The following is a 23908-nucleotide window of genomic DNA, read 5'->3' on the forward strand; positions in this document are numbered from 1 at the left end:
ATGTGGGACTCAATCCCCAGACCCAGGATCTCACCCTGAGCCGAAGGCAGACACTCAACCCCTGACCCATCCAGGCGTCCCAATAAATAAAATCTTAAAAAAAAAAAAAAGATTACATAACCATTATATAAAAAAAGATAAAAGACAGTAAAATTAATAAGATAAAAGAAAGTATCCATGGCTTTGACTTCATCAAAATTAAAAACATCTTTGTTTCTAATTATTAAAACAGGGGTGCCTGGGTGGTACAGTTGATTAATTGTGGGACTCTTGGTTTCAGCTCAGATTGTGATCTCAGAATGGTTGAGACTGAGCAGTATGTTGGCTCCACTCAGCACAGTCTGATTGAAATTCCCTCTCCCTCTTTCTCTGCTCTTCTCACTAGTGCTCTATCTCTAAAACAAATAAGTCTTTAAAAAATAAATATTAGAACAAGTAAGAGATAAGCAAACAGAAAAATATTTTAGGTAGGGATTAATGGCCTTAATAAGGACCAAAAGATCACTGAAGAAAGAAGAAAAAGTGACAATCTATATAACAGGGAGTTGGCTATAAATGTATAAAATTCATTCTACCTCACCAGTATCAAACAGATGCAGATTAGAGACAGGGTTTTTTTCAGTATTACATTAGCAATGATTAGTGGACAGGAAATTTTCAGTGCCAGCAAAACAAGATGTATGGAATCCTCACACACCACAAAAAGGTTTGTGAAGTGCTAGAACCTTTATTAGTGGCCTTCAAAAGATTTAGATCCTTTTGTTGAATAATTTTACTTCTAGAAATTTATCCTAAGTAAGTGATCTAGTCTATGATGATCATACAATTACATTTATTTTTTTAAGGATTTTATTTTTAAGTAATCTCTACACCCAATGTGGGGCTCAAACTCACAACCCCAAGATCAAGAATTGCATGCTCCACCAACTTAGCCAGCCAGGTGCCCCCATTCTTATTTATTTTTTAAAATATTTTATTTATTTATTCATGAGAGACAGAGAGAGGCAGAGACACAGGCAGAGGGAGAAGCAGGCTCCATGCAGGGAGCCGATGTGGGACTCGATCCTGGGTCCCCAGGATCACACCCTGGGCTGAAGCCTGCGCTAAACCACTGAGCCATCCAGGCTGCCCGCCCCCATTCTTATTACGTTAGAAAATCCCAAGAAAACTATAGAAAAAAATTAGGAAAAAACAAACATCTTGGAAGTGTGGCCATATTGTTAAAAGGTAAAAAACATGATTTTAAAAATTTATTTTATTTTTTCTTTTTAAAAATATTTATTTATTCATGAGAGACACAGAGAGAGAGGCAGAGACACAGGCAGAGGGACAAGCAGGCTCCATGCCGGAAGCCCAATGTGGGACTCGATCCCAGGACTCTGAGATCACACCCTGAGCCAAAGGCAGACACTCAACTGCTGAGCCACCCAGGCATCCCTATTTTATTTTTAAAGATTTTATTTATTCATTCATGAGAGAGGCAAAGACAAGCAGAGGGAGAAAGAAGCAGGCTTCATTCAGTCGGCTGTTTCAGGACTTGATCCCAGGACCCCAGGATCAAGACCTTAGCAGAAGGCAGACACCTGAGTTAAAGGCAGACCCTTAACCACTGAGCCACCCAGGTGTCCCAAAAACGTGACTTCTTAAAACACCCTACCTAAAGGGATCAGGGGTTTTCCCCCTCATCTGACCATAAACCAGTGTTCTTTGCTCATTTAATAAGACCAGAACTCTCAAATGCTGTAACCTATTAAGACATCGCCAGATGTTAAAGTTATATCCTAATTAAAACAAAAAATTAGGGGGCCTGGATGGCTCAGTTGGAGAAGCATCTGCCTTCAGCTCAGGTCATGATCCCAGGGTCCTGGGATTGAGCCCCGTGTGGGGTTCCCTGTTCAGTGGGGAGTCTGCTTCTCTCTTTCCCTCTGTCTGCCACTGCTCCCCCTGCTTGTGCACTCTGTGTCAAATAAAATCAAATCTTAACAATAAAATATTTTAAGGAGAAGAAACGTCTGGGAGGTGTCTGTGATATTCTGGAGAGAGCATCTAAGAGCAAAAAGTGTTCTTCATTTTGAATCCCCCCAGAGATAGACCTATACTGTCTGGAAGATGTGGGAGTCCCACATCTTGGTGACTCCAGCCAAATTGCCATTTCCTCTAGCTCTGCTTTCACTTGAGGGCAGGCAGCAGTACTCACACTGCCTGATCCTTCTGGGTCCCTCTTCCTCCCTCCCCGTTTTCCTGGACAAACAGCTCCTGTTGCTCACTGTTAAACAGCTGGTAATGCTTTCCCCTCTCTCGGGGTTAACACTGTTGCCAAGACCTAAATGGTCGGCCAAGATCGTTCCAAGGTCTGGCCCTTCCCCACTCTGGGGTTCCTCTCTTGGATCATCGATCCTCTTTATTCCATTGATGTCTTTCTCTCGTTTTCTCGGACCTGCCAGATCTGGATTTGGCCTCCAAAGCCATTGCGCTTGGGCAGGAGCACGCTTCGCCTGCATCTTCCAACATCAGGGAGGCCTACCCTAAGCGCTCCACGTACCTTACTGCTCACGTGTTCAGGGCCTGTGCCCACCGGGCCCGAGCCGGTGAGGACAGGCGGGTCAGGTAGTTTCCCGCAGTGCCGGCGGGAACCACGAGTCTCACGAGTCCCGTACCAGGTGCGCACACGGGGAGGCCCGGGGGTCCCGCTTAGCCTTTGAAGAAATAAGCAGGAGCCCACTTGGGGGAGAGCGGAGCCCGGCGCTCACTAGACACCACGGGGGACGCGACATCCGGCTGCCCCCGCCCGTGCACGACCGGCCTCACCCGGGATGCCCCCCGGGATGCCGCGGCGGGGGTCGCAGGGTGCGGGCCTTCGGCACGGGCACTGGGACCCCGCGCGGGCAGGTAAGGAGTGGAGGCACACACACCCCCGACGTGCCCCTCACGTCGCAGCCCCGCGGAGGGGCCCAGCGGGTCGTGGGCCGGCTCTGGGGAGAGGGAGGGTACAGGCGGCCCCAAGGCGGGGAGCGGCTGTCCTTCGGGCCGGCTCCGAGCACGGTAACAGGCTAAGGGCGGCAGGACAAGGCCACCGCGCCACACGCCAGGGCTCGGGACTGCCTTACAGACCGTACCCACTGGGAAGCGATTACCACCATTCCCCTCCCCCACTCGGCGGGCGAGGCGACAGAACGGTTTGAAGGAAGACGCATGCGCCTGAAACTAAACTCATAAACCGCGGAGGCTCCAAGTTCAATAATCGCGGGATGACGCAGGCGCAAAAAAGCAGAGCGGGTTTCTTGGGGTGGGGGGGAATAAGCCTAAGACGCAAGCGCAGAATAGCTCGCTGGCGGTGGGGGGCGGCTCGAGAAGTTACGCATGCGTCGGGGCTCTCTGTGACGCAAGGGGGCGGTGCGGGCACCCAGCTGCGCGTGCGCAGAGCTTGTTCAAAGGGCCTTATTTAGGTTGCGCAGGCGCCCGCTGGCCATTTCTTCTCAGCCACGCCGAAGTCGTGTGTTCAGGTGAGTGTTGCCGCTTGGTGTTCGCCGCCCAGCGATCCTCGAGGATGCCATTTTTGGGAGGATTGCTTACCTCCAGACTTCTGTAGAGCCTGGGGGTGACCGGCGAGGTGCGGGCTGCCGCTTGGAGCCAGGAATAGTTGGCTGAGTAGCGGCGGGGCCGTGGAGGCCTGCAGGCCGCGTCGACTCTATTGTGTGAGATGTCGGAGGAGGCGGAGCGGAAGCGGCCGCCGCCATTTCCTTGCATCCACGCTGGCGCCAGGCCAGGGCCCCCTCGCCTCGGAGCGTCGGCACCGGGTGTCCAGAGCGGCTTTGGGGGCCGGGCCGCTGGCCGAAGGGGTGCTGGGTGTCGGAATGGGCAGGGTTCGGGCGTCCGTACGGGCTCGGCCCCTCTGGGGCGCCGCGGGCCGCCCGGCGCCTCGAGGTCGGAGGGCAGTTTAATTATGCCTTTTCCTCGTTCTCTGACGCTCGTCGCTCGTCTTGCAGCCTGTGTCGGCCCCGAGACCCAGTAAGAGACGATGATGTTGGGCACCGAAGGCGGAGAGGGGTTCGTGGTGAAGGTCCGGGGCTTGCCCTGGTCTTGCTCGGCGGATGAAGTGCAGCGTTTTTTTTCTGGTGAGTTTGAAGCGGAGGCGGGAGTTGGTGGCCGGGGCCGGCGGTCGGGCCGGCGGTCGGGCGGGGAGGCGGGCGGCTGGGGCGGGGCGGGGCGAGGCGGGCCTGGGGCGCCCCCTAGCGGGGCGCGGGCTGCAGCCGTTCCTGCTGGGCTGCTCGCGCCTGGAGGGCTGCTGTTACGCAATGGAAATTGCGAAAGCCCCGCCCGCCCTCCGAACCCCGGGGGGTGGAGGTGGGGGTAGGGTGGGTGAGAGCGGCCTCTGGCGGATTTTTTTTCTTCTTTACCTACTTTTAAGCCTTAGTCTTTTCTATGGCTGTTTTTTCGAAAGGATAAATGGAATTTTCCTCTCCATTTTGAGAAAATTGTCCAATAGCTGGGCAAACAATACTAAACATTTTGCAAATCTTTAAAGTATAACAGTTTATTTCCAATTTCGGTATGCCCTTGAAGTGGGGGCATTCGGCTTCAGAAAGTTAAAATGTCTCTTCTTAATTTCAGACAATTTTCTTAATCAAGATTTGGTAATTGTGAAAAGTTCTTGCTCATTTAGTTCTTGATCTGGCTCACTTTATAGTTGACATTGAAGCCCCAGGGAAGTTCACTTGTCTGTGGCTTTTTTCCAGTAAGCAGGTTTCCTGAATAATTTCTACAAAAATGTCCTTATTGTTAATGTGAGTTTAGACTGAGAAGGGTATATTCGGAAGAAATTCACAGGTTTTGGAAGGATACTTGTAGTATTGACTGAATTTAGCGTTGGTAATGGAAAAGGACCTGTAAAACGAGAACCAAGTACACTGGAAGCCACCTTGCAGTGAGCAAGACTGGGTTTGGCTTCAGCTGTGCAACTGGAGCATTTAGCTTGCTAACATTGATCCCCTTTTAGGTGAGTATTGGCCCTGCAGTTTGGATTCGCAGGAGAAATTGTATGTTGCTGCTAGTAAGGTAAAACCATCACGTGTCCCAGACCAAAACTTGAAACCAGACTCCGTGGCATAAAATTAGACTCCAGACTTTATGAGAAGTTACTAAAGATGTTCAGTGGAGAGGACTTGGAGATAACTTTAAGAAACTGCTTTGGCTATTGGATTTTCCTGATGTAATGGGAACATGTCTAGGGAATAAGAAAGTTTGGGAGAAGATAAATGCTTAAGTACTGGAAAGCAGCCCTGGGAATTGGTAATATGGGTCATTCTGTGCTTTGCAGAAACTTTACTTTGTAGCAGGGGCATGAACAGGTGTTTCATCTGTATCACCCAGAGGTGGTTTTTTTTTGTTTTGTTTTAAATTCCGTATTAACGGTTGTTTTCTTTCCAGACTGCAAAATTCAAAATGGGGCTCAAGGTATTCGTTTCATCTACACCAGAGAAGGCAGACCGAGTGGCGAGGCTTTTGTTGAACTTGAATCAGAAGATGAAGTCAAATTGGCCCTGAAAAAAGACAGAGAAACTATGGGACACAGATATGTTGAAGGTTTGATTTATGTTGCCCTAGTAACAGTAAATAAAACATTAAACACATAGAGCTCTATCTTACCCCTTCTGAATTTTAGGTATTTGACCGCATGGAAATGGTCATCTAAGGGAGTTTATGGCAGCTCTTCCTAGATTATCTAAAGACCCAGGAAGTCTGAACTTTGTTCTCTAACTTTCCAAAATTGACTAATTCTAAGCACCTCTTTCAGTATTCAAGTCAAACAACGTTGAAATGGATTGGGTGTTGAAGCATACTGGTCCAAATAGTCCTGACACGGCCAATGATGGCTTTGTACGGCTTAGAGGACTCCCCTTTGGATGTAGCAAGGAAGAAATTGTTCAGTTCTTCTCAGGTATGTAGTTCTGTTTGATGCTGAGCAGTGAGTTCTGGCTAGTTTCTGGCAACTTGTGATTTAATAGACCTTAAAGTTGAGTAGCTTAGATATTTAAACAAGTGTGAGTATATGCAGATGAATTAAATGTTTTCTTCTTCCTGGAGACCTTCAAATAATTTAAGCCCATCTTAAAGGTGGAAATTAAGTACTTCCAATATGCTAACTTTGCCTATACTTAGTGTTGTAGTTAGAGTAGATCTTTAAGGATTGTCCTCAACAGCTTTACTTTCCTCACAATGCTGTTCAGCAAAGTACTTCAAGTTAAAGGTAAGATCACTTAACATTAGATTAGTATCAGTTAGGTTGTTGTAATTTATGGCAAGTGCCTATGTCTTAAGACACATTTGGGTCTTGGGCCCAGAAATGTCTCTAATGGTCTAATTAATTTTCTGTAAGAAGAAAAAAAAACTTATGGAAGGAGCTGTTGGTTTTTTAGCCAGGGAATTAAATATAAACCAATCTAATGTAGGAGTAGTTTGAATGTAGTCTCAGTATCTGAAATACAGAAAGTGTTTTGAAATTGTTCTGGGCCTAAAGTATTTGAATGTTTTTATGCTGAAGAGCTGATAAAATTGCATGTTTAGCAGAATGTTAAATCATATATTTTCAGTAACTTTTAATATTCATGATGTGATAAAGTGGAATTAACAAGAAATCCTTTCATGGTTTAGTGTAGTATATAATAAAATCTTAGAAATGTATCAAGTCCTAATGTTTTGCCAGAATTTTTGAAATCAAGTCTGTTTTGATTGTTTTTGTCTAAATTGGTGAGAATTGAATGCTATCTGTCAACGTTAAATATGAACATAATTTCATATCTTCTAGGAAAGTGCTTTAAGCCCTTTTTGTAAGCTTGGGAATGTATCCACGGAAAGGATTTTTCATAGACGGAAATTCCAGAAGTGAATCATACTACTGTTAGAGCATAAGAGTGCATGATTGTGCTGTGTAGATCAGTTGTTTGTTGAAAAGTTTAGATTGTATGTTTGTCAATTATATGACTTAAGCAATGTTTCAGTTTGTATATAAAATGTTTAAATGTATAATTTTTTTTAAAAAAAGTTGAAGTTCCACTAACTTAAAACATTGAAATATAAAATGAGGTAAAAGGTGTGTTTGAAGTTTAGTAACTGTTGTATATATTGCTTGAAAATTATATTAAATTCTTGTGTAAATCTCAACATTAATTTGCATAGATTAGAGTGTTAATTGTTATTCTTAATGCATCCTGTGTTCAAGTGTTTTTGTTTTTGTTTTTAACATACTATGCCATGGGGTGTGTTAAGAATTGAGTTGTACTTTGTAATAATGGAACTTCATATTACAATGCATATGTAAACAGTACTGTTGAAAGCATACCGTTCACCTAAAGTTAAAATTCTGGTTTATTTAAAGCTATAAGAAGAATCATTTCTGGGCTTGTGATGTTAATATTGCCCCCCTACTGGGGTTATTTGTCCTTGGGTTGAAGGGTTGGAAATCGTGCCAAATGGGATAACATTGCCGGTGGACTTCCAGGGGAGGAGTACGGGGGAGGCCTTCGTGCAGTTTGCTTCACAGGAAATAGCTGAAAAGGCTCTAAAGAAACACAAGGAAAGAATAGGGCACAGGTGGGGATGGATGGTTGGTTGGATTTGTCACTTTTCTTATGGTAAACAATTAAATCCATATTCTCTCTGCTTAGAAGAAAAATATATTTTCTAGTCTCCACTAATTGATGTTTGCCACAATTTCCAAATTTTCTTTTAAAGTCCCATCATACATTGAGATGAAAGTTTAGGTTTTAAAATTGCCCCCAGTTAATTTGATCTCCCTGTCAAATATTGTAAGATTCCTAATTCTAATCAATAGAGTTGAGAGACTATGGCTTTAAAAAAATGTTAATACAAACCTGGCTTTAGCTGTAATAACACCCACCTAGTAAATTAATATTACCATAAGAAAATGTGATACTTTCTGATCTTGTTTTTAAAGTTGAAATGCAACAAACTTTTTCTTGCTGTATATATATTCTGCATATGTATTAATAAGCATAGCTTTCAAGAAATTGTCACAAAAGGTTTTATTCTCTTTGCTTGTGACTATTTTTCATTGAAGCATGCGCTTACCTATGCTGATTCCTACTAAAAGCATAGGCCTGGGGTATTACTGGCGAAATGAAATGTGTAGTGTGGGCTAGACTGTTGGTGGAGGCTGGCTTTTTAGCCCACTTGCTATACATGCTGCCAATGGATTTAAGACCTGAAATGTTGAAAGTTGAGTGGAACTCTTTCCCTCCTAAGACATTTATAGTACTCCTCTTTACCTCTAAGGTTGGGCTCTGCCTCAGAGGAGTGTTTTACTCTATATATAAAGTTTACATTTATAAAAATCTTACATTTGAGTGAATTTCTGGTCATTGCCTATGCAAATATAAGAAATCTGGCTTTAAATATTAGTCAGTTTCATGGCTATGACTACATTGTTTTCTTGTGTAACTAAATACCTGTATGAAGTGGACTAATGTTTTCTCTCCCCTCCCCATCCCCTTCCCTCGTGAACAATGCTTTAGGTATATCGAAATCTTTAAGAGCAGTCGAGCTGAAGTTAGAACTCACTATGATCCACCACGAAAGCTTATGGCCATGCAGCGGCCAGGTCCCTATGACAGACCTGGAGCTGGCAGAGGGTATAACAGCATTGGCAGGGGAGCTGGCTTTGAACGGATGAGGCGTGGTGCTTATGGTGGAGGTACGTGAGAATATGCAGGCATCACAGGGTCTGTTCCTCATGTAACTGTTTTCATTTGATTGATTGTACTTACTGTTTTTCAGGTTATGGAGGCTATGATGATTATAATGGCTATAATGATGGCTATGGATTTGGGTCCGATAGATTTGGAAGAGGTAAGGTAAGAATTGAACTTCTCAGCTGAAGAGTACTTACACTCTTGTCAATCTAGACCTCAATTACTGTTTTTCAGGAATGTCTGATCACAGATATGGGGATGGTGGCTCTACTTTCCAGAGCACAACAGGACATTGTGTACACATGCGGGGATTACCTTACAGAGCTACTGAGAATGACATTTATAATGTAAGTGTAAGATAAATTTATAAGTTTTCTGTTCCAGGAGAGCAGTAAAACTTCAGTCTTAACTCTAAGTGAAACATTAAGCTGTAAATTGTTTTTTTTTCTTGTAACAGTAGATATTTGACTTTGTTTTCTGAAATACCTTGTATTTAGTTTTTTTCACCGCTTAACCCTGTGAGAGTACATATTGAAATTGGTCCTGATGGCAGAGTAACTGGTGAAGCAGATGTCGAGTTTGCAACTCATGAAGATGCTGTGGCAGCTATGTCAAAAGACAAAGCAAATATGCGTAAGTGTGGTTTTAAGTATCTTGGGGTCTCTTTTAACGGTGACCAGACCAATGTTTGTGGATAGAGAAGTAATAAGGATGTGTGAGAAATTTATTTTCCAATAATGCGTTAGTTCTTTTGGTGTGTGTTTAAAAAGCATGTGGGTTTTAAAAATTAGTATGATTGAAAAGGAGTTATTGATGGTAACACGAACTTGAAGTATATTCTTAATTGACAAATGTAAAACAATTTAGGTGAATGTTTAAATCAAAAGGCTGGTTTTTGAAACCAGTGTAGTTAATCCTCTGAGAAGCAGCTAGAATTATTTTTACCAAAAGTATTTGAAGTTCACAGATCTACTTGTTTAAGAACTTAAAGTGCTTATCTTCTTTCTTTCACCAACAAACACTTTCAAAATTTTTTTTTTCTCATTTCAGAACACAGATATGTAGAACTCTTCTTGAATTCTACAGCAGGAGCAAGCGGTGGTGCTTACGGTAGCCAAATGCTAGGAGGCATGGGTTTGTGTAAATATCACTTTAGTGTCTTTTTTTAAGCTAACCTTGTATGCCTTTTCTCTCATTTCAGAACACAGATATGTAGAACTCTTCTTGAATTCTACAGCAGGAGCAAGCGGTGGTGCTTATGGTAGCCAAATGATGGGAGGCATGGGCTTGTGTAAATATCGTTAGTTTTTTTAAAAACCAAAACATATCTATATAAGTCAATTATATAAGTTAATTTATATTTTAATGAGTTTAGCATAATGCAGTTAAGCAAAGAGGTTTCAATTTGGATTTTGTGTCTGGCTAATTTAAATCCTTGTGAGTTAAAATGTTTAGATAACTAGTTTTAAGTAGTTTTGGGGGAGGGGACTGTGGAAACTAGTTGAATTATCTTAAGTATGAAGTAGAAGTCTGAAATTAATGATTAGTTAAAAGCACAAGGTCAAAGTTTTGGGCATGGTTAGTTGGGTATAATTAGGTGTTCGGTGATCAACTGTATGACATAACCTTACTTACAAGTTATGGGGGAAAACCCCACTAAATCCAGTTAAGCAGTATTCTAAAATCATCTCAATGCCTCTACCTACTGGAATCACGTGGATTTAGTCCTGCTGATGTGCATATACTGTTAGCCTTTTGGTTTATAAATGTTTGTCTAGTTTATATGATGGATAGAAAGGTAGTTTGGTCATAGGCAATAGGCAGGAGGAGGCAGAGGGTTATAGTGATATCAGATCAAGACTGGAAAATCATAGACTTAGAATTACAAGCCCGGTACCACCAGGTACCACATTACATATGGAACAAGGTTCTAATGTTCTCTTAACTTAACAGCAAACCAGTCCAGTTATGGTGGCCCAGCCAGTCAGCAGCTGAGTGGTGGTTATGGAGGCGGCTATGGCGGCCAGAGCAGCATGAGTGGATATGGTAAGGATGTCTTTTTATATACTTGAAATAAGTTTTAGGCAGGTTTCTTAGTTGGGGGAATATGCAGGCTCCTTTTGGTAAAACTGGGTTAATAAATATTTGCTTTTGATCCAAAAGTAACTTGTTCTTATTAGCTTAATTTTCAGAACCAATCATGGGGAGGGGGAAGTGTTACAGAAATTGAAAGTAGTCATTGCAACTTGGAATAATGTCGAGCCAGAAAACATCTGCCTCCGTTTATTTAAAAAATTAAACTGTTGATTTTTTTTTTTTTTTCTGTCTTTGGTTAGCATTAAATCCATTTTAGATGGAGGGAGAATTTTAAATAGTAGAATGGTGGTTGGGTTTAGGACCGTATTTACTAGTCAGGTTTATCCTAGGATTGCTTTATTTTTATTTTTTTTCAATTGGTCTAAAGAATGGTGATTTTGGTATTATAGTCTTACCCTACAAAATCCTTTTGCAGACCAAGTTTTACAGGAAAACTCCAGTGATTTTCAATCAAACATTGCATAGGTAAATATTTTCTCAAAAAATATAAATTCCCAATAGCAAATACTGATATGTTGTAATATTTCTATAGCAGTCAATGGCTCTGACTTAACTCCATGGAGGCTGCCATTTTGGGCACAGTGAGTTGCCTTTAGTCCCAACTTTTGTCATCTCACTTCCTGCCCACCATGAATAGGAAAAGCAAGAGACTGCCCCTGTCCTCCCTATTCATATATGCCATTCGATGGACACATTGTGAATGTTTATGGTAAAATTTTTTTTTAAAAATGCCTTGCTTAGCTTTAAAAACAACATTTAGTAATTTTGCAATTTTTGAAAAACACTAGTTTTCCTTTAAACTTAATTTTCTATGTTGATCCTGAAGCATCCAATTAAATGGTAGCACAAGAGTCTGGCAAGTTGGTACTGCAGAGAGAAGGGGTTAATTGAGACTTGTTTGGAGTCGGGAGTCCCCTTTCCCAAACATGCTTCTCGCCACTTGGACAGCAGCCATTTGTACTCGTATACTTTTTAAACTTTTTCTTGGAATGCTATATTTTATTGGCCTGTTAATCTGATGATTCTGCTGACTTGTCACCTGGATCTCTCTGCAGGCAGCCAAGGAGCAGTGAGCAGCAGCTACTACAGTAGTGGAAGCCGTGCATCTATGGGAGTGAACGGAATGGGAGGGATGTCTAGCATGTCCAGTATGAGTGGTGGATGGGGAATGTAACTGATCCTGATCACTGACTCTTGGTCAACGTTTTTTAAAGAAAAAAAAGTTTAACAGTTTTGCAATACAAGCTTGTGATTGATGCTTATTACTCTAAGTGGGAATCAGGATTGTTTTAAAGACTTAAGGTTCAGTATTTTTGAACACAAACATTCATCTAGGATGTAACACCTGAGTAAACTAGAACTGTTAAACAATTTTCAGCTTTTCTCTAGTTCTATTGTAGGATGTACTTAATAAGCAGCAAGTGTATTTAGGTTAAAGCAGTTGAATTATGTTAAATGTTGCTCTTCTACCACGTTACATTGAACACTGTTGGGATGCATGTTGAAAGACATGCTTTTTTGTAAAACGCAATATAGGATCTGTGTCTACGATTAAAAGTGAACACATTTGGCATGTTTGTTAATTCTAGTTTCATTTAATAACCTCTAAGGCACGTAAGTTTAAGCTTTTTTTTTTTTTTTTAAGTTAATGGGCAACTTTGAGACGCAACACCATACGTTAGGATTTTGGTCTTGGTGTTTGTATGAAATTCTGAGGCCTTGATTTAAACTTTTCCTTGTATCGTGATTTCCTTTTAGGTGTATTGCGCTAAGTGAAACTTGTCAAATAAATCTTCTTTTAAAAACTGCACTTTGTCTTGTCTGTGCTTCAGTGTCATGTGGACTGTTTCTTGGTGCTCTCTTCCTGCCTGGGGCGTAGGTGACAGTGGCCCGTGTCTCTGGCTGTGGCAGGAGGCTTGGCAGTCGAGGCCATTGTGTAGAGGTCGGCCGACTCCTCAACTGAAGGTAAATGTCACTTTTGGGCCCTTGTGGAAGGGCTGTGTGATTGGCCTGGCTGCACAGGATCTAACCTAAACTGTCTAAATGGCTGTGTGCTTGGACAAAACAAAGGGAGCAGTGGGAAGTATGCTCACTGCATGTTGTGCATGTTCTTGGAGTCCTTTAGCAGTGTGGCTAAGGAGGCAGGGCCATAGGCAAGGGGGTTCTGAGGAGGAGCTGCCCTTCCACCCTGGTGGCCTCTTGAAGTTTTGCTTGCATGGGGTGGGGGTCCTTCAGAAGAACTAGCTTATTAAGTGATTTTCAGATGAAGTTCTTCGATCTTAACATTTGATTCCCAAAGACCACAAACTGAGGATCAGAATTGATTTCTTCTGTGATGTTTCTGAGGTAGAATACCAAGTCCTAGAAAGGACTAGTCGTTTTAATGCAGTAACTGAAATCCATTTGTTTTGGCAGAACTCCTGGTAACTCTTGAATAGGTGGCATTAAACACTTTTTAAAGGTATGGTCCCCAAAGAATTCAGTAGATCCTAGTAAAGACTCAAAGCTTGAACCATAGTGATTTTAAGGCATTTTCACTTCACTGTGAACGGTAAAGATGTTCTTTCATCTGGGATGATTAGGATTCTAGCTGTTTTAAAGTGTCTACAGATGGTAGCATTTCAGAATGTTGCACAGAACTGTGTGAAGGGTTCCATGGATCCTGCCAGCCTGCTGCAGGCCCTCAGAGAACTGGGTGCCGCCCCCCGCCCCCCCCCCGCCCCCCGTGGTGGAGGAGAAAGGTCTGTAGTCAGGCTGGGGTACAAAAGTCTTGTACTTGGAATGTGTCCTGTAGGCTGTCTTTTGGGTTAGAGCAACTTTACAGGGGAGGTGTAGTTCTGGGGTTGCTATTCAGCTGTGTTCCAGGCCTAGTACTGCCCCTGGGATCTTGCATGGAGTTGTGTGGGGAACCGGCTCATGGAGGGCTCCTTCCCCAGGCCCATCAGCTAACTTGGTTTATGGGAGGGTTATCTGTGTTGCAAAGGCCTGTTGGAGGAATCTGAGAAGGAACTAGAAGTGGGAGGAAGGGTAAGTTCATGCAGAAAGAACCATTTAGCTTTTGAAAAGTGAGTCTTGGGACCCTTCTGCTTTTTTGGAACCTTGTGTTCCATCGGCCTGCAGTACTTGTTGGCCAGGACCAGAACCCCTCCAGATGCTGTGGGGAGTTGGCCCCTGGGTAATGAGTGGGTGGTTCAGCTGGAGGAACACTGGCCTTGGTCATCTGTGGTCCCTTGTTGCCCAGGGTCAGGAAGGTTGCCAGACCACAGTCTGCATGCAGGTCCCAGAGTTCAAGTGCATATCTGATGCATGAGTAGGAAAGTTCTGTTGCACGCTGCTGAATATTTGTAACTGGCTCTGTGATCTTTGAATAGTGCCTGTCTAGTACTTGTAGATGGGGGGAGGGAGCAGGAAAAACCTGGGTAGGATACAGGCAAGAGCACTGAATACCCTGCCTGGTGGTCTAGGACTCAGGTATTCTGCTTCCCTTTTTGTGTGTGCAGATGAGCGCTAAGGCACAGAGGTGAAGTGACCTGCCCAAGGCTCCCCAGCAAGTTGGAGTCCAAATTGGGTACCCTGAAAACCAGGTACTGATAGCTCTTTCGTGCTAGACCAGCTGGGGGCAGTGCAGTGGTATGTATAAAGGTTCTGGAAAAAGCTGCTCAGAGGAAGTGATGAAAGGGAAGGGGGACCCTGGCAGCTGCTCTGGCTGCCATGTACTTCTTGATTGGATGGGAAAACCTACAGCTCGCAAGGAACAGGACTTTGTACCTGGGCCCCGCAGAACACAGGGACCTAACTTTGCTGAGCTGCCCAGGTTCCTATTCTCCTAACAGATGGATTTCAGCGAGCGGTAGCAGATTTGGAATCAGCTAGGCTGCGGGGACCCTCCTGCAGGGTGAGAGCCCAAGACGAACCAGGCCAGCCTAGAGGACAACAGGGAGGTGGACTGGGCAGTCCCCTGAGGGCAGGTGGATGGACTAAGTCTGGACAGCGTTACAGCACTTAGTTTTGCTTCCTTTTGAACACTCGAGGCCTTGGTCCTGTTGGGGATGGGGGTGAGCATGCGTGGAGTCCGTTTTCACAGCTTATAAACAGTACCTGTCCTAGCATGGCTTTGGAAGTTAAAAAATGCCCTGGCAGGTGCTTTCCACAGGTGTCTATCTGGAATCCACTAGATCAATCCCCATCGTTTGTGTCAGCTCCCTGTTGTGTAAAGGAACAGCATCTGAGATCTGGTAACAGGAGTAAGGTTATCTCCCCTGTGCCCATTGGTGGAAACCGGGCAGGGCACAGCCTGTGCCTGAACCCAGCAGATGCACCAGCCCTCACCTCCCTAGGGTCTTTATTTAGTCCTAGGCCTGACAACAGGGGTGGCACTGAGGCCAACCCCTTTGAAGCCTGACACAAGAGCCTACAATTTTCTGCACCAGAATGAAAAATAAAGGATTTTATTGTAGGCCCAGAGACCTATAAGGGTGTGACATGGCAAATCTCTGAAGCAGGGAAGGCACAGTGCAGGGTTGGGGGTAGGAGGAGAGGAACTGGATTGCTCACTACACTAATATATAGCTGCTGAAAAACTGGTTAATTTTTTGAAAAGTGAAAAATGACAGTAGCAAAAATCATGAAATTATCATCTGAGCCAAAGCCGGCGATGTAGCCAAGTGAGAAGGTAGAGTGTCTGTCCCCATGGGTTAATTCCAGACAGCATGGAAAAGTGCGTACCTCCCAGGCTGGAACATGGTTCTGGAGCGCCCGCAGACCCAATGGGGATCAGAGTCTTGCCTCTGATACCCTCAGGAAACGCTTCCCTGCCCCTCCCCACCCCCCCGCATCAGCCCCTGAGACCGAGGTTTGGCACTGTTCCAGGGTTGCCCTGGCACCGAGACAGGCCCTGCGGAGGCCCTATGCCTAGGAGCCAGTGGAGGAGCAGCGCTGCAGGAGCAGGGTGTGGCAGCTGTCGCACACGCGCACGGGCTTGGGGTAGGAGGGCAGGGCCAGCTCGTTGCTGGAGCACATGTTGCAGAAGATGTGGCCACAGTGGCGGCAGTGGTGCTAGAGAGCAGAGAAGAGGCAGTCACAGTAGGCCTTTGGAAGTCCGGCCCTCCCCCAGAAGCAGGTGTCCAAGTGGAAGGGGTCCTGGTCAACTCTGGTTTCTAGGTTTGTGCTCCTCTAAGGGCCGTGAGGTACTGGTAGAGGGCGTGCCTTTGTGTGTCTGGATGACTGAGCCTCTCCTGCTCTAGCATGTGTCTTACTGGGGTGGCTGGTGGGCCCTGATCCCTGTACTCCCTGCAGTCAGCTGGAAAAGACTCCAGGTTTCTTTAGTGGTTCAACCCTGCCTGGTGGCGGGGCAGCTGCCTAAGCCCTGGGCACAGGTCAAGACAAGCATCCACGGAGCCTGCCTCCCTCAGGCTAGACCCTGGACCTTGGCCTCAGGGTGGGGCCACATGTGGGGCAGCCTCAGGACCTGCAGTGAGGCACGGGTGAGGATTTGGGGATGGATGAAAATGCACCCCCATGCGGTACTGTTTGCTGGCAGGGGAGGGGTCTGTGGCCTGCCCCTGTCCTGCCCAACTAGTTCAAAGCCTTGTCGACCCTGGGCCAAAGGCTGGGCGAAGACTTCTGTCCTCGAGGACCTGGAGGCCCGCACCTGCCCACATCGCCAGCAAGCTCTTCATGCTGCTCAGATGCCCGTCCTGAGGCCTGCTAACAAACCCACAGGTTCTCTTCAGGTGGTTTTTGCCTAATTTGGCCAGATATTGGTCCTGTTGCTCACAGTGAATTTTCGGTGACACACCTAGTGTTCTCAGTTACTGAAAAGATTGGGTGGGGACAAGCAGGAAGGCTGTGTGCGTGGGCCAGGACCCCAGCGAACATGGTCACGGTGCAGTAGCCCCGACCCACAGGCACCCACAGAACGGGCGGAAGGGGCCCTCCAGGAGCTGGTGGGAGACCTGCTCCATGTACCTTTCTCCGGGAGATGGAGAACTCCTTCTCACACTGCTTACAGTGCGTTGCCTCGTCATCCTTCAGCCACGTGTGGCCCTGAGAGGTGAGAGACCACAGAGAAGCTCACTTTACGGCAGTGGCCGGGCCACTCTTCTAACAGTGCTTTGGAGGGAGGGTGGCCTCTTCACGCACGACGCAGCCTCCCAGGCCATGGGCACTTGGGCTTCTGGGTCCCTGCAGGTCACCTCTGGGCCTCAAGCCGGAGTCCCTGGCTTCCTGTCACCCTGAGCCTCTCCCACCCCTTCCTTGGGCTGAGGTAGCAGAGTTGGGGTCTGAGGAGGCCTGCTCCACGGCGGCTGCTGGCTGAATGGGGTGGAAGGAGGGGCCGGGCCCATCACAGACCACATGGACCTGCCACTGTGCCCCTGCCCACATGCTAAGCCTCAACCCTCAGAGCAGAGCAGGGAGAGGCGGAATCTGAGGCTTTAAAGTGCCTTTCTGGAGATCTAAAGGAAAATGAGAATGTGCCATTAATTCAGCCCCAGAAACTAAATGCTCAAATGATAAGCTTTTCTGGCTCCTTAGCATCCTTTAGCCATCACTTTCCCAGTGACAGAGTGACCTTAGGAGCTGCAGCGCTGGTCCATCAGCTCCTTCCTGTGGTGCTGTCACTGACACATGTGGGCAGCAGGGACAGCAAAGATAAGCAGCTCATAGTAACCACATCCAAGGAGCTTTCCATCTACGAGGGAGGGAAAAGCTGGTGACGCTAAGGACACGTCCGGGGCTGCCACCTCAGACCTGTGATTTGCTGGGTCTCTGATCCAGCGGGGGCCTGAGGGCAGACATGCCTGTCCCAGGCAGGCCACCCCTTCCTCTCTCCCGTCTCTACCTGGCCAGATTGGCACCCATACTGGGTCATCTGGTTCACAGGTTCCTGCTTCCTCCCCTGGAGATAGTCCAGAAATGTGGCCCAGCTCAGGGCCTGGGCCTGGGCTTGAATGGTCCTCAGAAGCAGCACAGAGCACTGCAGCAGGGCAGGGTGGCTCTGGGCCCCTGCACTTACAGGGAGAGGTCTCATGCTCCCTATTTAAAAATCCCAGCTCTCTTTCTGCCACTTTCTGTGTCCTTGATTTGGGCACCCATGCCTTAGGCTCACTGCCGACCCACGGCGGCTAGCTGAGGGGCTGGAATCAGGACCCAGGTGCTGGGCTGGGCTGGGCTGGGCCCTGCCACCCATCAGCATCATGTGTCAGATCACGTGGTTCTGGGCAGCACTGTCTGACCTGTCAACAGGTGACAGCCACCCCTGCCGCCTCTAGGACACTTCCTCACCTAACTTGAGAACCTGAGCATACACAGAGCATGAGCTGGGCTAAGCCGGAGGCAGTGATTCTGATGGTAATAACGTTAATAATCTAGTACCTTCAGCGCCTTGTTTACTTCCTTGATGTCTTCCATCTTGAGCTTTGACCTTAAAAAAAGAATGAAAAATAATTTATAGGTGTGAGAAGCTCTCAGATGCAGCAAGTCCACAGTGACTGTCTGGCTTGGGGAGGGTGACGGGTCTTAGGAGAGCAGTTCCAGAACACGCTTTTCACCTTTTATCATCCCAGAGTCACAGCATGCTGGCTCATGCCTGCCACACTCTGAGGCTGAGCCTGTGACCAAATGTGGCCCAAAACAGACTGTCAGCCTGTAAGTTTTAAAAAGACTTTGAAAGGGGATTCCTGGTTGGCTCAGCAGTTTAGCGCCTGCCTTCAGCCCAGGGAGTGATCCTGGAGTTCGGGGATCGAGTCCCACGTCAGGCTCCCTGCATGGAATCTGCTTCTCCCTCTCTGTCTCTCATGAATAAATAAATTGAATCTTTAAAAAAAATAAAGACTTTGAAATACTAGGGACCATTTAAAAATTGAGAAGAAGGGATTCCTGGGTGGCTCAGCGGTTTGGCGCCTGCTTTTGGTCCAGGGCGCGATCCTGGAGACCCGGGATCGAATCCCACGTCGGGCTCCCGGTGCATGGAGCCTGCTTCTCCCTCTGCCTAGGTCTCTGCCTCTCTCTCTGTGTGACTATCATAAATAAATAAAAAAAAATTAAAAATTGAGAATAATTTCCTAGAAGTCAGGTTTCTGGCTTCTCTGGGCAACCTTCCTGCATGGGACATGTGCTTGAGTGGGTGTGTGGGGCCCCTGTGGGGCTTCTGTGGGGCGGGACTCCAAGTCTGCAGGGCTGGCCTAGCCCCTCCTACTGCTTGCTCCACCTATAATCGTCCTGCACAGAGGTCAGGGCCGCTTGGTGTTGCCCTAGCTCCTGAGCTGTCTACACAGAAGACAGGCCTGAACATGGTCTAAACTGGTAGAACTGAACCAGTGTGTATTTCTAACTGTGGGGTGGGGCGGGGGTCTGAGCCCTTTTGTGAAAGCTGAGATTGGCCGACACAGTCAGTGGGGTTAACCTGATCTAAGTGTCAGATTGGCAGGGTTCTGAGCCACGAGACTCGAGGGCTGGGAAACAGCGCTAGGGCCTTCGTCCCACCCGGAGCGGCTCAGACCAGAGGCTGCTCAGATGGCAGCCTGAGTGTGCAAGCACATCCCTGGGAATCCCAATTGGGGAAGGGCCCAGATGCTGCCAAAATACAGAACCTGGGCCGTGCATCCAGCTGGAGGAGGGGGGATATGAAGAGAGCCCTGTCCTTCTATCATGTGGTGTGGGCTTGCAAGATGCTGGGGCGGGGGGAAGCAGCTCCTTGGGGACCCCTGCCCATGTCCTATGCTCCTGACATGGCGACCTCTACGCAGCCTGATGAGGGATGTCTGGGACATGCGCCACTGCTGTGTGTTCCTTGCTGCTTCTAGGTCACTGTGCTTGGGGCAGGCGCTAGAACAGGATGCTTGTGGCGCAGTGGGAGCCCAAGCCACCTGTGAGGGAGCAGAAGATGGACAGCCAAGGCAGGAGTGAGACATGGGTTCCGGATGGCTTTTTTGGCTCAAGTATGTGAGTTGGATTTCGTCCCTCTGCAACCATGAATCCTGACTCATAAGGGGATAAGGCTCCCCAGGGGCTCCGAAAGCGCAACCATCACACAAATAGGCAAATCCTACCATGCAGCACTGTGACCTATCAGATGGGCAGAGCAACCTGGCGGGACTGGGACACCAGGGCAGACAGGTGTCAAGTCAAAGGAGGGGCAGAGGTTCCAAGGTCTGTGCTCCTTGAGCAGCACCAAGGACAGACTAACAGATGCTGGCAGGTGAGAACATCCAGAAAGGGAGGTAGGGATTTGTGCTTACCCTGTTGGGGGGCTGGAACCCTCAAACCATGGGGCCTCATCTGGTCTAACTGCAGCCCAGCCAGCACCCTGCTTGCTGCCCCTGCCCACCTGGCTCCCTTGGGACCTAGAGGCTGAGCTCGTGGACAGGAGGGCTCACCAGGGGGATTTCTGGATGCCTCAGTTGATCGGCGCTGGGCTCTGAGGCCTGACTTCTCCTGGGAGGTTGCCCTCCAACACTTGGCAGGCCCCCGGACCAGCCCTTCCTCTTGTGAACAGCAGAATTTGTCTGGGGCCCAGTGGACAGGCTAGTGTGACTGTTGGGGTGAGGGTAGTGGTGGCCCTGACGCAGGTGGGAGGGCAGGGAGGGTGGGCTTCTTACTGGCTGAGGTGCAGGCCCATTTCCTGGAGAGCTTGCTCCTGCTCGTCACAAACCTTCTGCAAGTCTGCCTTCTCGTCCTGGAGCTCCTGCAGCTCCTAAAATGGACCAATCGGAGGCTTGTCACCCTGATGGCAGCAGCAGGGAGGTCAGGATGTTTTTCAAGAACAAAGCAGTTTTGTGGTGTTGATCTCACTGGAGCAGGGGTTATTTTGTGGATTACCTCTGCTGAGTGGCTCTCCTGTCCCACGGCCCTGGGACAGGAGAGCAGAGGCCCTCATGGGGTGAACCAGGCCTTGCCGGCTGAGTGGCTATAAAAGTCTATTTAAACAGAGAATGGCCTCTACACCTGCACAGCCACGACTCCTGCAGAAGCACAGCGAAGGCTTATCTAAAGAAACGGATTTCTGGGAAGGGCAGGTCTGTTGGAAACTAAGACACTTCCTGGGAGTGAATGACCAAGGCTGATGGAGGCCACATGTGAAATCTCATTCATGGCCTAAGAATGGAAAGCCTTCTGGAGCCCCGAGACCACCTGTGCATGTGGGCAGTGAAGCTCACATGTGGACACCCACTGCCATCTGTGTCCTGTGCCCTTTGAAGACACAGGCTGGCGACGGCCCAAATACCCAGGAGAGTGATTTGGGGTTCAGAGCTGATGAGGGGGAGCCTGAGTGGTGGGCACCTCCCTCCCAGCTGCCCTGGGGCCTTCTCCCTGAGAACCTGATGACACAGGCACATGAGGGCCCTATGACCACGTTATATGTAGTTTGTTGTGTGTGTATGTAAGTGCAGGTGGGGGATGGGGAGGGTGTGCAATTCAAGTGTTAGACCAAAGAGAGCCTCAGAAGCCCCCAAGGAAGCTGTTCCCCTCCCCAGTGGGCTCCTCTGGGAGAGACTCTTAGACACTTTCCAACAAAGATCAAAGGGGGTTGGTTGGCTCATTGGGGCCGTGCAGCAGTGCCCATCACCACGTTCAACACAATGAAATCCCCAAGGGTCCTCTGCTAGGGCAGGTGTGCAGCGGATGGTGTACCAGTCCTGCTGGGAGCAGCTGTGGAGGCCACAAACACCCCCAGTAACCCTGGCAGCAGCCGGCTCTCACTGGCACTGTGGGGGAGACCGCTGGGGATTTTATCCTGAGGAGAACTCATAGCCTGCCTGGGTCCCCTGGGGGGCCTATTCTGCAGGCAAAGATGCCATTCGGGTAACCTACTTCCCCATGCACTCTGAAGCCTTTGCCTCAAGATCCAGGGCTCACCTTCTCCAGAGAACTGAGGGGACTCCAGAGAGAGACTAGACTCAGGTCTTGTCTAGAGGGGTGGAGGGTTCTGGTTAGCTTGGCTTCCCAGGCGTGGCCCAGGACCAGAACCAGATGGTTCTGGGGAACCAGGATAGCCAACCCTGGGCAGTGGCCAAGCCCCTTTCGGGGGAAGCCGTGGACTGGCACTTGCTGTAAAGTGTTCACGTTTACGGTTTCCTCTCCTGCAAGCCCAGCCCCCATCCACACAGTAGCTAGTGACCATCCTAAAACCGAAAGGGATCCAACAGCTTCCTGCTGCGCTCAGGATAAGATCCAAATCTCTTCCAGAGCCTTCGGGGGCCCATGATCAGTGTGCCCACCCAAGGCTGCAGCTCCAGTGCCTCCTTCCTCCACTCGCCACTACTCGGCCTCACTGCTCTCTGCTCCTTCTCCATGACAGACCTTCACGCTTCCTGTGGCCTGAGAGGTTCCTGGCTTGCATCTCTCCGTGGCGTCATCCAAGCCTCCTCCCTGGCACTCTTCCCGGACCCCCCTCCCAGTGCAGCCGTCTCCCTGTTATTGCACCCCTAGCAGGGCTCCAAGTGGCCAGGCTTCCTGGAGATGCCGGCAGCTCTTCTCCCCAGGATGGCTGCCTTACCTTTTTTAATCCTTCCACTTGCTGTAACTCGGCTCGGAGTAGGGAGGAAGTGTCTTTCTCCTGTTGTAATTCTCGCTGAAGAGCCTGTCTCTGCTCTTTTTCTGATTTCAACTCTTTCTCTAGACTCGAGCTGTTTTCCCAAAATGAACTTCAGTTAGTCTCAGAGGGAGAGGTGCATGGAAAATGTATAACCTCCAACCCATTTTCCACCTGGGAAATGGGAATTCATAGCAATCAGAACTGCCATACGGGTGTCTGAACCCGTCACCTGCAGGGATCCGTCTGCCCTTCTAGAGGGGACACCAGGACCCTGCAAGGAAGCAGGGCAGGCACACACTTGATCCCACGTGAGTGGAGAGAAAGGAAAAGTGTCCCAAACACTTTCTACTAAGGGGGTGGGGGGGACTGCAACACGTGTTCTGCTTTCTCCAACCCATAGCCAGCTTCCACTGGAGGACACAGGATGGGGGTGGGAGAGCTACTGCACACCTCCTGTCACCAGCTGCGGGGCCCAGGGATGTTTCTGAACCCCAACCCTCTCCCTGGAACTAGTGCCCTCACTTATGGAAGGGGACACTGGCACTTCTCATCACTGGGCTGGACACATTCTGATCCCAGCCTTGCAGGGCTAAACTCAGAAGGGAGCCCCCAGGGAGCGCCCCCTCCCCTCCACCTACCACTGCTCATGCAGCTGCGAGAGCTGCTGCTGCAGTGCGCACGTCTGGCCGCCCAGCTCCTGCTGCACCTTGAGGCTCCGCTCCTCTGCCCCTTGCCGTGCCCTTTCTGAGAGCTGTAACCTGCACCCAAAGAACCAGGTGTGCGTGAGAAAGCTGCCCTCATGACTGAGGACTGGCGGTGGTAGTGTACCTTTTCAGACTCCTGTGGCTTGGGTTTTAAATACACAAACAGTAAAACTGACTCATGGCTATTGCGGCAACCAGGAGGATCAGGAGACCAGGAGACATAACAGCTCTGTCACCCTGGAAGGCTCCCTAGTGCTCCCCTCTGCAGTCACCCCTAAACCCTGGCAACCACTGATCTGTTCTCTGATACCATGGCTTTGTCTTTCCAACAATGTCCTTCAAATGGAATTATTCCTCCTATAACCTTTTGAGACTGCGGCTTCTGCTCAGCATGGTATCTGAGATCACTCTCAGTCTGGGTATTAGTGGTTCCTTCCTTCCAATGGGCCAGTATTATTTCACTGTATAGAGTGCTGGTTTATTTATCCTTCACTAGATGAAAAGACTTCGGATGCACTTCTAGGTTTGGCAACTATGAACAGACCTGCTATATAAATGTTTGTGTAGGAGTTTTTGTGTCAGCATTAGTCTTCACTTTCCTTGGGAAGGACTTCTGGGTCCTATGGTAAGGGTATGTTTAAGCTTTAAAAGACTGTTTCCAAAGTGGCTGTACCATCTTGCATCCATGCAGGTAATGTAGGGGAATTCCAGTCACTCTGGAGTCTTCTCAGAACTCACTGCTATCATTAAAAAGCTCTGGCTGTTCCAGTAGTTGTGTATTGGTACCTCAATGTGATAATATGCGCAGCCCTGATGGCTAGTGACAATGAATATCTTTTTATGTGCCTGCTTGCCATCCATAT

General features: G+C 48.0%; 2 protein-coding genes across 16 annotated transcripts in view; one reads left to right on the forward strand and one right to left on the reverse strand.

The window, feature by feature from the left end:
- The first annotated feature begins 3348 nt into the window (after nt 1-3348).
- HNRNPH1 (heterogeneous nuclear ribonucleoprotein H1) lies at nt 3349-12615 on the forward strand. Of its 11 annotated transcripts, none has more exons than XM_025446758.3 (14): nt 3349-3503; nt 3987-4115; nt 5428-5583; nt 5795-5938; nt 7452-7590; nt 8532-8710; nt 8794-8865; nt 8922-9055; nt 9206-9341; nt 9759-9818; nt 9910-9999; nt 10662-10754; nt 11221-11270; nt 11861-12049. In XM_025446758.3, the coding sequence occupies exons 2-13, from the start codon at nt 4019-4021 to the stop codon at nt 11268-11270; spliced, it is 1350 nt and encodes a 449-aa protein (XP_025302543.1). In that variant the 5' UTR covers nt 3349-3503; nt 3987-4018; the 3' UTR covers nt 11861-12049. The 11 variants fall into 11 exon arrangements, with proteins under 11 accessions (XP_025302543.1, XP_025302544.1, XP_025302539.1 ...); XM_025446759.3 differs by having other exon boundaries at nt 9910-9969; XM_025446754.2 differs by lacking the exon at nt 11221-11270 and having other exon boundaries at nt 11861-12615.
- Nucleotides 12616-15237: 2622 nt separating this feature from the next.
- Nucleotides 15238-23908, reverse strand: part of RUFY1 (RUN and FYVE domain containing 1) — a 64967-nt gene continuing 56296 nt past the window's right edge. For 4 of the 5 annotated variants that reach the window (XM_025446749.3, XM_025446753.3, XM_025446752.3 and 1 more), the window contains exons 13-18: nt 22980-23099; nt 22303-22432; nt 20405-20499; nt 18180-18228; nt 16773-16850; nt 15238-15860 (exon numbers count right to left, since the gene is read on the reverse strand). In XM_025446749.3, the coding sequence (XP_025302534.1) occupies nt 15717-15860; nt 16773-16850; nt 18180-18228; nt 20405-20499; nt 22303-22432; nt 22980-23099 (616 nt within the window). In that variant the 3' untranslated portion in view covers nt 15238-15716. The other variant, XM_025446750.3, reaches the window with a different exon arrangement.

The sequence above is a fragment of the Canis lupus genome, chromosome 11, assembly GCF_003254725.2.
Source record: "Canis lupus dingo isolate Sandy chromosome 11, ASM325472v2, whole genome shotgun sequence".
Taxonomy (NCBI): domain Eukaryota; kingdom Metazoa; phylum Chordata; class Mammalia; order Carnivora; family Canidae; genus Canis; species Canis lupus.

Excerpts from the sequence above, each read along its gene's own strand:
- HNRNPH1 (XM_025446754.2), top strand. The coding sequence starts at position 4,019 with ATGATGTTGGGCACCGAAGGCGGAGAGGGGTTCGTGGTGAAGGTCCGG. Across the intron at positions 5,584-5,794 it reads GGGACACAGATATGTTGAAG|TATTCAAGTCAAACAACGTT; the intron begins GTTTGATTTATG and ends CACCTCTTTCAG. Across the intron at positions 7,591-8,531 it reads AAGGAAAGAATAGGGCACAG|GTATATCGAAATCTTTAAGA; the intron begins GTGGGGATGGAT and ends ACAATGCTTTAG.